This window comes from Trachemys scripta, chromosome 7, assembly GCF_013100865.1.
Source record: "Trachemys scripta elegans isolate TJP31775 chromosome 7, CAS_Tse_1.0, whole genome shotgun sequence".
In the NCBI taxonomy this organism is placed as follows: domain Eukaryota; kingdom Metazoa; phylum Chordata; order Testudines; family Emydidae; genus Trachemys; species Trachemys scripta.
In genome coordinates, this window is record NC_048304.1 from 5,492,535 (window position 1) to 5,506,686 (window position 14,152).

Here is a 14,152-nt window from a genome sequence, read left to right on the forward strand (position 1 = left end):
GCGCAGGGTCCGGAGGCATGGGGGCTGCCCGAAGCCGGTAGCGCTCGGGCAGCTCGGTGCTTACAGAGCCCAGGAGTCAGGGAGCACAGCAGCCGCCGGAGCCCGAGAGGGGAAGTGCCTGGTTGGGGACGCAGGGTCCAGAGGCACGGGGGCTGCCCGAAGCCCAAGCACTACCGGCTTCACGGTTTGCCGGGCAGCCTTCAGACCCTGCAGCCCCGGCTGGGCGCTTCCCCTCCCGGGCTTCAGCTGTGCTGGGGAAGCACCAGCCGGGGGCGCAGGGTCTAGGGGCTGCCCGGCAAACCGTGAAGCCAGTAGTGCTCATGCAGCCCTTTTCGCATGGCTGGGAAGGAGGAGGGGGAATGCGGGCGCTCATGGGAGGGGGCAGAGTTAGGATGGGGACTTTGGGGAAGGGGTGGAATTGGGGCAGGGAAGGGGTGGAGTTGGGGCGGGGGGTCGGAAAGGGGCGGGGCCAGCACCCCGTGGAATGTCCTCTTTTTTTATTTTTTAAATATGGTAACCCTAACCTAAACATGATGACACATCCTTCATGTTTGTGTTTCTCCCTGTTCCTGTACCTGTACGCCATGTCGTCACTCGGCCCTCCCTCCCTCCCGCCCTCCTTCTCCTGGTCCATCAGATACTACTTTCGCGCCTTTTTTCTGACCAGGCGCCATAGCTAGCACTGGGATCATGGAGCCCGCTCAGATCACCGCGGCAATTATGAGCACTATGAACACCACGCGCATTGTCCTGGAGTACATGCAGAGCCAGAACATGCCAAGGCGAAACCCGGACCAGGCGAGGAGGCGATTGCAGCGCAGCGACGAGAGTGATGAGGAAATTGACATGGCCATAGACCTCTCACAAGGCACAGGCCCCAGCAATGTGGAAATCATGGTGTTACTGGGGCAGGTTGATACCGTGGAACGCCGATTCTGGGCCCGGGAAACAAGCACAGACTGGTGGGACCGCATCGTGCTGCAGGTATGGGACGATTCCCAGTGGCTGCGAAACTTTCGCATGCGTAAGGGCACTTTCATGGAACTTTGTGACTTGCTTTCCCCTGCCCTGAAACGCCAGGATACCAAGATGAGAGCAGCCCTCACAGTTGAGAAGCGAGTGGCAATAGCCCTGTGGAAGCTTGCAACGCCAGACAGCTACCGGTCAGTCGGGAATCAATTTGGAGTGGGCAAATCTACTGTGGGGGCTGCTGTGATCCAATTTGCCAGGGCAATGAAAGACCTGGTGATAGCAAGGGTAGTGACTCTGGGCAACGTGCAGTCAATAGTGGATGGTTTTGCTGAAATGGGATTCCCAAACTGTGGCGGGGCCATAGACGGAACCCATATCCCTATCTTGTCACCGGAGCACCAAGCCACCGACTACATAAACCGCAAGGGGTACTTTTCAATGCTGCTGCAAGCCCTGGTGGATCACAAGGGACGTTTCACCAACATCAACGTGGGATGGCCGGGAAAGGTACATGATGCTCGCGTCTTCAGGAACTCTGCTCTGTTTCGAAAGCTGGAGGAAGGGACTTTCTTCCCGGACCAGAAAGTGACCATTGGGGATGTTGAAATGCCTATCGTGATCCTTGGGGACCCAGCCTACCCCTTAATGCCATGGCTCATGAAGCCATACACAGGCAGCCTGGACAGGAGTCAGGACCTGTTCAACTACAGGCTGAGCAAGTGCCGAATGGTGGTGGAATATGCATTTGGACGTTTAAAAGCGCGCTGGCGCAGCTTACTGACTCGCTCAGACCTCAGCGAAAAGAATATCCCCATTGTTATTGCTGCTTGCTGTGCGCTCCACAATATCTGTGAGAGTAAGGGGGAGACATTTATGGCGGGGTGGGAGGTTGAGGCAACTCGCCTGGCCGCTGATTACGCGCAGCCAGACACCAGGGCAGTTAGAGGAGCACAGCAGGGCGCGGTGCGCATCAGAGAAGCTTTGAAAACGAGTTTTGTGACTGGCCAGGCTACTGTGTGAAACTTCTGTTTGTTTCTCCTTGATGAACCCTCCAACCCCCCCCCCCCGACCCGGTTCACTCTACTTCCCTGTAAACCAACCACCCCACCCCACCCTCCCCTCCCCTCCCGCTTGCAGAGGCAATAAAGTCATTGCTTTTTCACATTCATGCATTCTTTATTAGTTCCTTACAGAGGTAGGGGGATAATTGCCAAGGTAGCAGGGATGGGTGGGGGAGGAGGGATGGAAAAGGACACACTGCATTTTAAAACTTTAACTCTTATTGAAGCCCAGCCTTCTGATGCTTGGGCGATCATCTGGGGTGGAGTGACTGGGTGGACGGAGGCCCCCCCACCGTGTTCTTGGGCGTCTGGGTGACGAGGCTATGGAACTTGGGGAGGAGGGCTGTTGGTTACACAGGGGCTGTAGCGGCGGTCTCTGCTCCTGCTGCCTTTCCTGCAACTCAACCATACGCTCGAGCATATCACTTTGATGCTCCAGCAGACGGACCATTGCCTCTTGCCGTCTGTCTGCAAGCTGACGCCACCTATCGTCTTCAGCCCGCCACCTCTCCTCTCGTTCATGTTGGGCTTTTCTCATCTCCGACATTGACTGCCTCCACGCATTCTGCTGTGCTCTATCAGCGTGGGAGGACATCTGCAGCTCCGTGAACATCTCGTCCCTCGTCTTACGTTTTCTCTTTCTAATGTTCACGAGCCTCTGCGAAGGAGAAACATTTGCAGCTGGTGGAGGAGAAGGGAGAGGTGGTTAAAAAAGACACATTTTAGGGAACAATGGGTACACTCTTTCATTACAAGGTCGCATATTTCGGCTTGCAGGCAGCCATCGTAGGCCACAGTGTTTTGGCTTATTTAACCTTCTTAACATGCGGGAAAGGTTGCAAACAGCAGCGCATTTCCCATCTCAAGGATGAATTGGGTTGTCCATTTAAAATGGGGTTTCAATGTAAAAGGAGGGGGCTGCGGTTTCCCGGTTAACATGCGGCACAAACACAAGTAAACCACCCCCCCCACACACACACACACACGATTCTCTGGGATGATCACTTCACCCCTCCCCCCCCACCGCGTGGTTAACAGCGGGGAACATTTCTGGTCCGAATAGCAGGAACGGGCACCTCTGAATGTCCCCCTTAATAAAATCACCCCATTTCAACCAGGAGAGCTTTCTGGAGATGTCCCTGGAGGATTTCTGCTCCATCCCCATACACGTTAACAGACTTGCTTGCTTTTTTTTTGTAATGTTTACAAATATTTACAAAGTTACACTCACCAGAGGTCTCCTGTGTGCCCTGAGGGTCTTGGGTGAGTTCGGGGGTTACTGGTTCCAGGTCCAGTGTCACAAACATATCCTGGCTGTTGGGGAAACCGGTTTCTCCGCTTCCTTGCTGCTGTGAGCTACCTACAGTACCTCCATCGTCATCTTCCTCGTTCCCCGAACCGTCTTCCCTGTGTGTTTCTCCAGTGAGAGAGTCATAGCACACGGTTGGGGTAGTGGTGGCTGCACCCCCTAGGATCGCATGCAGCTCCGCGTAGTAGCGGCAAGTTTGCGGCTCTGCCCCGGACCTTCCGTTTGCTTCTCTGGCTTTGTGGTAGGCTTGCCTTAGCTCCTTAATTTTCACGCGGCACTGCTGTGTGTCCCTGTTATGGCCTCGGTCCTTCATGGCCTTGGAGATCTTTTCTAATACTTTTCCATTTCTTTTACTGCTACGGAGTTCAGCTATCACTGCTTCATCTCCCCATATGGCGAGCAGATCTCGTACCTCCCGTTCGGTCCATGCTGGAGCTCTTTTGCGATCCTGGGAGGACTCCATGACGGTTACCTGTGCTGATGAGCTCTGCGTGGTCACCTGTGCTCTCCACGCTGGGCAAACAGGAAATGAAATTCAAACCTTCGCGGGTCTTTTCCTGTCTACCTGGTCAGTGCATCTGAGTTGAGAGCGCTGTCCAGAGCGGTCACAATGAAGCACTGTGGGATAGCTCCCGGAGGCCAATAACATCGAATTCCGTCCACACTACCCCAATTCCGACCCGCAAAGGCCGGTTTTATCGCTAATCCCCTCGTCGGAGGTGGTGTAAAGAAACCGGTTTAAAGGGCCCTTTAAGTCGAAAGAAAGGGCCTCGTTGTGTGGACGTGTCCAGGCTTAATTCGGTTTAACGCTGCTAAAGTCGACCTAAACCCGTAGTGTAGACCAGGCCTAAGAAATGGTAGCTCAGTCTCAAAAGCACTTTGCTGTAGCAAACCTGCTGAACTTCAGGGTACTTGCTGCTTGGTTTAATGGGTTAATTCAAACTTCCCCTTCAAAAGCAATGTTTTTTCCTCTTCAGTAGAAATTTTTCTGCACTAGGCTTTTGCCAAGTATAAAGCATTTTGCTTCTGAAATAAATGTGCAGTAATGCAATAAGTACAGTCAAGAAAATCTCTGACCATATAACATGGATAATTCTTTCAGTAGTGGATGAAGAATACAGGAGTAGGAAGCTAGTGGACAGGACTTCTTATAAACTCAGAGTAAAACACAGCACTAGAATTAAAATAATCCCACCCCAGAGAAGGCTGAAGTGTGGCTTGAAGGCCAAATACAGCTCCTCTCTGATTCACTGCAAACGTTTGACTCATGAAGAACATGTGCAACAGCAGGGAATGCAGCCACGTTGCTCACACTGAAAAGGAGAAATGCCTGTGGGGAGTTGCGGTGCTCACGGGATGTACATCAATAATAATATAAAGGCACCTGAAGTCTGCTTTAATTTAGGGCAGCCACTGTGATTCCCACCTTCTACAAAAGATACTGCTTCTCCATTGGCTTCATGTAAATACTAGGTCTATTTAAAAAAGACAGTTGGAATCCTACATTGAAATTTTTTGTTTGGCCTAGACCGACAGCCCCAGATGAAGGAAGTTCTAGTAGCCCAGCCTTGAGATGAATGTGTAGATCACAGTGGCAAGTCTCTCACTCGGGAGGAATGAGCTTGACTGTTAAGTATTTTCAAATGTCATCTTTAAGCTCAAAGTAACGGTACATTGGAACTGGCACTCTTGAAATACTATGAACTGCATTAGACTTTTAAATTCAGATTGAATGTGCATGGCATCAAATCAGGATGAATATAAAAGTATAATATTATATAGCATCAATTACAAAATTTTGTAACTCCTAAATGAGGAAAAAGGGGGGAACCAACCATATGAAGGATTCATGTCCCATAGCTCACAGCAGATATTTGGTATTGAAATGTCTTTGTTAAAAATATTACCTAGGTTCTCTAGTATTTATAAGATACTTGTTGCACAGTACACACATGCTACAGTATGACTGTTTCTCCATTCCAAAGGTTAAATTCCTCTTCCGAACTAAAGATATAGTTTCACTGAAAACTGCTTGTTGCTCAGCTTGAACAACACCATAGTAATTATGCCAAAATAGGGGAAGAAGATTATTTTTCTAACATACCAGTAGTAGGTGGGCGCTTAACTGGGACTCAGGAAATTTGGGTTCAATTCCTCGCCCTTCCACAGCCTTCCTGTGCAATCTTGAGCAAGTCACTTAATTTCTCTGGGCCTTAGTTCCCCATTTGTAAAAAGATGATAATACTTCCTTTCTCCCACTCTGTCTGTCTTGTCAATCAGACTATAAAATGTTCAGGGTAGGAACTACCTCTTGCCATATGTTTGTACAGTGCCTAGCACAATGGGGTCCCGATCTTGTTTGTGACTTCTAGGCAATATTGTAATACAAATAATAATGCTAAGGATTTCACTGTACACATTTTAAGAATAATTTTGATAGTAGCGTCATTACAATGCTTTTTTCCACCCATCCTTCACCTTGGATAGCTTGCATTAGTCCTATTCTTCAATTTTTACATCCATACACAATTAGTAAATTAACTTTTGTTGACCCTCATAGAAATGAAGGTGAAGTGCTAGACAGTCTGGTGAAACACTTGGATTTGTGACACTAACATTCCAAAGGACTCTTAAAAGCTAAATTAAATACTCTATTATCTAAGTAGTTGTGTGGTAATGATTTGAGGTGAAAGTGCAGTTCAGCTGATTTGTGTGAGCCGGCAAGACTTGTGTGTGTACCTCCCCTTGAAGTCGGTTGGAGTTTTGTGTGTACAGTGAATGCCTTTTGTGTGGTGTTAGGTGTGTACAGTGAATTCCTTTTGTTAGGTTCAGCTGGTTTTACTTTGTACTAAAATTGTTCCCTCTGAATCGGTTATCTTTATCACTCTAATACAGTTCTTTGGAACTGTTTCCCTAGAATTTTCAAAATTAGAATTGTAAGTGTTAGAGCTACAGAATATTTCAACACTTCTTAAAAATTCTGGGTGTAAGGTTAATCTAAATGTATAGATTGTTGTATAGTTTTTAATGCAGAATTTTGTGTTTAGCATGCTGTGGTAAAAGAGAATCTGCCAGGCCTAATTCTCAGAGCACCGGATGTATTCATTTCATGTAGCACAGTACTTCTGCTCTACATCCCTGCTCTGCTCTTGTGAGCAATGAGAGCATTGAAATGCACTCAAACCCTGCTCTTTGAGTGCTAGAAATTCTGCTCTGAGTGGGTATATTTCAGTACCCTTTTTTTTTCCCCAAAAGAGTGAACAGATGGAGCAGAAGGAAGGTGCAGCAAGTATGTGTGTGTTTGTGTGAGATCAAAAGTAAGTACAAACACCATGTTTGGTGTTATCTGGTCACCTTGCAGGGAAGTGAGCGTTCTGTCAATAGTATTCTATATTGGGGAAGCTAATATGTTAAGAATATGAAGGACAATTGAAATACAGCATATTTTTCTTCTTTGACTGGGTTACTGGTCTAGCGGATGGGAGGAAGCAGTAGATGTGACATATCTTGATTTTAATAAGGCTTTTCACACAATCTCCCATTATATTCACATAAGCAAACTAGGGAAATGCAATCTAGATGAAATTATTGTAAAGTGGATGCACAACTGGTTGAAAGACAGTACTCAAAGAGCCGTTATACTCTCCCAGTTTCACAGCGCACCATTTATATCTAGAGGAGCCCCACAGGGGCCAGTCCTGGGATTGGTTATCATGAGTAACTTGGATAATGGAGTAAAGAACATGCTCTTAACATTTGCAGACTACAGCAGCTGCTGAAAAAGGATCTGGGGTTTGTAGTGGATCACAAATTGAATATGAGTCAACAATGTGATGCAGTTGAAAAAGGGCTGATATTCTGGGCTGTGTTGTAAGACACAGGAGGCGATTGTCCTGCTCTACTCTGCACTGGTGAGGCCTCAGCTGGAGTGCTGCATCTAGTTCTGGGCGCCACGCTTTAGGAAACGTGAACAAATTGGAGAGAGTCCAGAGAAGAGCAACAAAAATAAGGTTTAGAAAACTTGACCTATGAGGAAAGATTAAAACAAGTGGGCATGTTTAGTCTTGAGAAAAGAAGACTGATGGGGGACTTGATAACAGTCTGCACATATGTTATGGGTTGTTATAAAGAGGATGGGTGTCAATTTTTCTCCATGTCCACTGAAGGTAGGACAAGAAGTAACGGGCTTGATCTGCAGCAAGGGAGATTTAGCATAGATATTAGGAAGAGCTCTCTCTAACTGTAAAGGTAGTTAAGTTCTGAAATAGGCTTCCAAGGAAGGTTATGGAATCCCCATTATTGGAGATTAAGAATAGGTTATTTTTAAGAACCTGTCAGGGATGATCTAGGTTTATTTGGTCCTGTCTCAGTGCAGGGGTCTGGACTTGATGACTTTTTGAGTCCCCCTTCCAGTACTACATTTCTATGAGTCTATAAATGTTACTCAGACTGAATATTGGGTCTCTATTAGTGTTAATACACAGTGAGCACATTAGGCCTGTGCTGAAGTCCCATAGATGCCAGTTTAAGGCCTTGGTCCTAATCTTCAAAGCAGTTCATGGATCAGTGGCCCCAGCTACATTAAAGACTGAAAATCAGTTGATGATCCACTGAGACAATTGTGCTCTTCTGGGACAGTGTTGTCACAAATATCAGGAGAAAGCTCAGGAGAGCTGGGGACAAAGCATTTTTGGCTGAGGGGATCCAGCTATGGAAGAAACTTCCAGAGTTGATTAAGTGAATCCAGAGTCTGTCTTTAGGAAATGCTGCAGAACCTTCTTCAGAAAAGTCTTGATGCCATAGCAAAAATAACATTCACAATACTGGTCTACCCAGATACCATCCTCCACCCGCCCCACTCCACAAAAGAGCTTTAAAAAAAAAAAAACCAAGCATCAAAAAAATAAATAAACATACTCTTAGAACAGTTTTGCCCCCAAAACAGAGAAGAGCCAGATATTCCATGAAGTTCACTAGGGACCTTGCTGTTGGAAGGCACTGTGGTATTATGGTGATGGGCAGCAGTATAAAACCCTAAGATAGATGATTGTGTAGTAGACCAGGAGTCTAATGTGCGCACTTCGGAAAATCTGTCCTGTGATTTTGTGTTCTCCTGTTTATAAAACTAATTCCAAATGTTACTTCTATGTATATATTCCTTCCGTATGTTCGGCACAGGAATAATCTGAGAAAGGTATGCCCATGTTATGCAAAAATTACCCTGTCATTTGAAACTTTTACAGGAATACATTTTTGTCTATGTGAAAATTTCTGATGAACCTTGAGACATTCAGATAATAATTCACCTGTAGTTTCAAAGTACACCTCGATATTTCCTACATATTTGTAAAAGGGTACTTTAAATATAATGATGGTGTCTCAAAATAATGCCAAGAAGTCCTTCCTATGTTGCCAGATAAGTACCAATAGACAATATTTCCCCCATATTGCCAACAATTTTTTAGCGTTCTGTGTTAAATGATGTAAAGCCTACATTGTAATCCAACCTCACTTTGTTCCCTCCCATATGTTACTTAGGCACTGTGGAGCACATCTGTAAGTCTGCTTTCCAAGGACCCCATCACAAGCCCTGACGTGGGGCATGCTGGGGGGTAGGAAGAAATGTGGGGGTAGAAGCCATATCACCCATCACGGCGACCCACAGGGCAGTCCCAGGAGGCTGACATTACTGTGAGCTGCCTATCTTACCCCAGGAATCTCTTTATCTCCAAGAACAACGAGGAGTCCTTGTGGCACCTTAGAGACTAACAAATTTATTTGGGCATAAGCTTTCGTGGGCTAAAACCCACTTCATCAAATGCATGGAGTGAAAAATACAGTAAGCTGTGTATGTATATACAGCACATGAAAGATGGGAGTTGCCTTACCAAGTGCGGGGGTCAGTGCTAATAGTGTTAACCCCTTCCTGTCAACTGTTGAGAATAGGCCACTTCCACCTTAATTGAATTGGCCTTGTTAGCACTGACCCGCCACTTGGTAAGGCAACTCCCGTCTTTCATATGCTGTGTATATATACACAGCTTACTGTATTTTTCACTCCATGCATCTGATGAAGTGGGTTTTAGCCCACGAAAGCTTATGCCCAAATAAATTTGTTAGTCTCTAAAGTGCCACAGGGACTCCTCGTTGTTTTTGCTGAGACAGACTAACACGGCTACCATTCTGGAACTTAGCTCCAAGAGAAGCCCAGAAGCAGGAGGGCACAAAGGTGGCTTAAACCCATGTTATCCCTAATCCCTTCCACCTGGGCTGAGAGCTCAGTGCTATCTCTCTGAGGCGCATCACAGAATCTCACCGTTTGTACAGTTATTTTCATGAAGAAATGTAATATTTATCAGCGAAGGCAGGTATTGGAAAATAGCTGTTTATTAATCTAGTCTATCCCCTGGTTTATTATGTGTGGTATATTTGCTTGTGCTTTGCCCAGTTTGCATTAATTTAAAATGTCATCATCTGATGTTTTACCAAATATTTCTCTAATGACATCTCTTAAATTGTTTATGTAAAAGCTAGACTTGGTATTTGCACAAATTATAAAATGCTTGACCCTGATCATATATCAAATTACAAGTGTATTATTAATAGTACATATCTTTTACTGTAATTTCCATTTCTGTATAAGCACCTATAGTTTAGATAGGCACTTAAAATATAAACATTGGAGAGAAAATTAAATAAAACAGATGAATATAGATGTGATGTATCGCAGTCATACTCAATCCATATTTGATTTATCCACATCTGTGTATACAAGGGATTTCAGTAGCAGCCATTGCATGGGGAATTTGTTTTATATCATTTTAATCTAAAATTCAGATACATGTTTTAAAAAGTTAAAAAATTTATTTTTTAAAGATAATATGCTTGCATTTAAAAGTATCATATCTTATTACAAATGTAGGCCCCAATTCTGGCAGCTGATCTGTGTAGAGCCCTATTGAGTTTAAGTTTCTGAAAGAGTGCAGGGATCTGCCCATGTAGATCATCTTGCAGGATCATGGCCATATTCATTCCCACAGAAAAGGGTTACATGGTATAAAATCAGTTTTAAATTCTTGCATAATTCAGATTTCTTGAATGACCAGAATGTGTTAGTCCTGTAAAATATATGAAATATGTGAATATCCATGACGCATGTTAATGTTTAAAATATGTAACACTATTGTCAATGTCAAATTAATAATTATGTTGCATTTACTTATATTTTAATATTTGCATATAAATGTACACATTTATTTTAGTGTTCTTTAAAGTAAGAAAACAACATTTAACCGTTTAAATGATGTATAATCTTTTTTGAAAATGTTACTGATTGCTTTATGCCACATACTGTTAGGAGACTGCATTTATCTACTTAGTTATATGTTTGATTTTTTGAACGACTGAATAATTGGGTAATACTTGACAGGTTTCATTTTTAAATGTAATACTTTATTCACTGCATTCAGAAATTACTGGTAAGTGTTTAAACATTAAGCAATACTCTTAAGGAACTGGTTTTCATAAACATTGCAGAAACTAATTTTACTTGAAAAGACTGAAAGTATGTGTGTTTATCATTGAAATACACATACACACTGACATACTCTTATCTCTTTCTCCCTCTTATGCCTGTTACACAGATCTCTGGTACCAGATGGCTGGAATATAATGCACTGTTAAACAAATAAGACCATTAGACACATTATACTGCCTGGTAAATGACTGTGCATTTAAAATGGTTACAAAATTTTAAGTAGAAAACAACCTTCATTTTAGAGTTTGTTTAAAGAAAGTGGGATAGAACTTAAACTACTCTCTGAATAGCTTACGTTTACTATGTCATCAAAATATAATGATTTTCTGTTGTCCTTTTGAAGATGGCATGAAATAATCACTCCTACATCAGATTGCTGGTAGAGCTCTACAAGCAACAGTCAGTTTGATTTTTATACTTGGCTTTGAAGAAAAATATGTGGTGTTTGTAATATTTCAACACTAACCTAACTATTGTACTGGATGTTCTTTTTTCTCACTTTCCGAATGTATTGAAATGAGCTATAAATGATAGTTCAGTGATAGCATCATATGGTCCTCTAACACAGTTGTTTTTCAGTCATTGTAAGCAGCTGAGAGATATGCCCTTTGTCTTTTTGTTTTAGATATGCCAATATTTGGTCTTTGCCCGGCTCATGATGATTTCTATTTGGTGATGTGTAACCACTGTAATCAGGTCGTAAAACCACAGGCATTTCAATCACATTATGGTAAGTGCTTAACCATTTTTAATAATTAAGGGTGAGGTTAAATCAGGATTAAGCCTGGCAATTTTTGATTATCCGTCTTTGTGATCTTTAAAGCTGATGGTGCACACAGTATTATAATGTAAATACAGTATAAGAAGGTAACCTGTGTTCATTGCAAAATGTTTTAACTATTTAAGAAATAATGTTCATGAATGCAAAAGGATGGTCCTTGTTGAGATTAGTAAAGTATTTCAATGTTCCCCCCTTTAAGTACTACATCAGCGTTGTCCCATTTTGAAATTGTGTGTGTGTGTGTGTATGTTTCTTAATATCTGAAGACTTTAAATGTTTTTAAATGTCATACAATTGCAGTTGAGCTAAAAACTAAAATTGCAGATTTTGCTATAGAGCAAACATGGTGCACTTGAAAGTAGTAAACTTATTTATTTGAAAAAGTATCAATTGTTGTTTGTTTTAATGGTCAGATGAAGTTTTTGTGTATAAACTATGCTAGAAGTGTGTGGGTAACATCAACCAACACAGTATTTGTACAGCACCAAGAAAACCTAAAGTGCTATACAGTTCAAGTATTCAGTAGTTTCATATAAAATATTCAATGGGTGAAGGGTGGATAGTTTTTCAGACCCTTTCCTCTGCCCCTCTCCAGAGTGGTAGACAATTTTAAAGGGTTGGAGGATTTTGTTTGTGACCCTTTGGTATTCATTTTTGGATATGCAGGGCTAAAGAAATTTAGCAGACTTTTTCTAAACGTGCTAATACAAAAGATGGTGAGAACCCCAGTATATCTACACCTCCACTTCCTTCTTCCCAAACACACAGGATGTATAGGTGTGTGCACGCATATGCTACTCCTGAGGGAATTCTGCACCAAAAAATTTAATTTTCTGCGAACAAGGTTTTAAAAGTCTGCAAAAATCTGAATATTTTATTTGTCAAAATAACACCATATGATCACACCATTTTCAATTATTTGCTGAAAAGTATTTTGAAATAAATTACCAAAATAATTGAAAATGGTGTGATTATATTTTTGTTGTGTTTCTGTGTTGTTTTGACAATTAAATTATGCAGAACTTTGCAGAATTTAATTATTTTTAATTTTTTGGTGAAAAATTCCCTTGAGTTCCAGGGTTCTGTGTGGCAACAATCTGGGTGCAGGCAGCTCGGTGTGGGGTCTGGGTGCAGGGGGGAATCTGGATGCACAAGGGCTTGGGGTGGGGTTCTGGGTACAGGGGGAATGGGACTCTGCGGGGGAGTCCAGGTGAAGGTGGTTAGGGCTCAGTGGGGAGGAGGCTGGGGGAGTGGGGCTCGGTGGCGGGGGAGGGTCAGGGTGCAGCTGGTTGGGGCTCAACAGGGTAGGGGTCCGGGGTGGAGGGCTCATGATGCAGGGTGGGGGTTTGGGAGCTGAGTGTGGGGGTTCAGGGGGCCCTTGATGCAGAGGGGGCTCTATGCGGGAGGGGGAATCTCTGTACAAAGGATCTGCTCCCCCTGTCCACCCAAACTCCAGGCATCTTGACCTGGAAAGCCTTCCCCCACCCCCACCCCCGGGGCACAGTTTCCTGCAGCCAGGGGAAGTTTCTGGGGCTTGATCTGACCCAGCTCCGGCTGCTCCGTGCTCCAGCTGGGACTAATGTCCTTGGATGGCCAGGGCATCCCCCCTCCCCCAGTGATTTACCTCCCCCCCCAGCTGCTCGAACAGACACCTCTGAGCTGCAGGGAAGGGGTGAGTGGGTACTGGTGCAGCTTCTCTTTGCTTCCCCGCAGAAACCATTTTCTGCAAGGAAGTAAAGGGAATCTGCGGGAGGGCAGGGGTTTTTGCTGTGCCGCAGTTGCAGAGAATTCCCACAGGAGTAATATGCATGTCCATGTGCACACATCCCTAAAACCCTTTCTGCGCTGAAGGATAGAATCATAGAACTGGAAGGGACCTTTTATAGGTCTTGTAGTCCAGCCCCCTGGACTCAAGGAAGGACTAAGTGTTATCTAGACTATCCTTGGCAAGTGTTTGTCTAACCTGCTCTTAAAAGTCTCCAATGTCAGGGATTCCACAACCTCCCTAAACAATTTATTCCAGTGCTTACCCACCCTGGCAGGAAGATTTTCCTAATGTCCAACCTAACCGCCCTTGCTGCAATTTAAGCCCATTGCTGCTTGTCCTATCCTGAGAGATTAAGAATAATTTTTCTCCCTCATCCTTGTGACACCTTTTATGTACTTGAAAACTATTATCATGTCTCCCCTCAGTCTTCTCTTCTTCAGACTAAACAAATGCAATTTTTTTCAGTCTTCCCTGATAGCTCATGTTTTCTAGACCTTTAATCATTTTGTTGCTCTTCTTTGGACTTTCTCCAATTTGTCCACATCCTTCCTGAAATATGGTGCCCAGAACTGGACACAATACTCCAGTTGAGGCCTAATCAGCATGGAGTAGAGTGAAGAATTATTACTTGTGTCTTGCTTACAACACTCCTGCTAATACAGCCCAGAAGGATGTTTGCTTTTTTTGCAACAGTGTTACACTGTTTACGGTGTGATCCACTATG

At 43.9% G+C, this 14,152-nt stretch overlaps 1 protein-coding gene across 3 annotated transcripts in view; it reads left to right on the plus strand.

The window, feature by feature from the left end:
- Window positions 1-14,152, plus strand: part of ATXN7 (ataxin 7) — a 140,230-nt gene that overhangs the window by 75,829 nt on the left and 50,249 nt on the right. For 2 of the 3 annotated variants that reach the window (XM_034775579.1, XM_034775580.1), the window contains one exon: window positions 11,505-11,609. The exons of the other annotated variant lie outside the window; for it this stretch is intronic. In XM_034775579.1, the coding sequence (XP_034631470.1) occupies window positions 11,505-11,609 (105 nt within the window). The remainder of the gene's footprint in view (window positions 1-11,504; window positions 11,610-14,152) is intronic. 3 annotated transcript variants of the gene reach the window in all.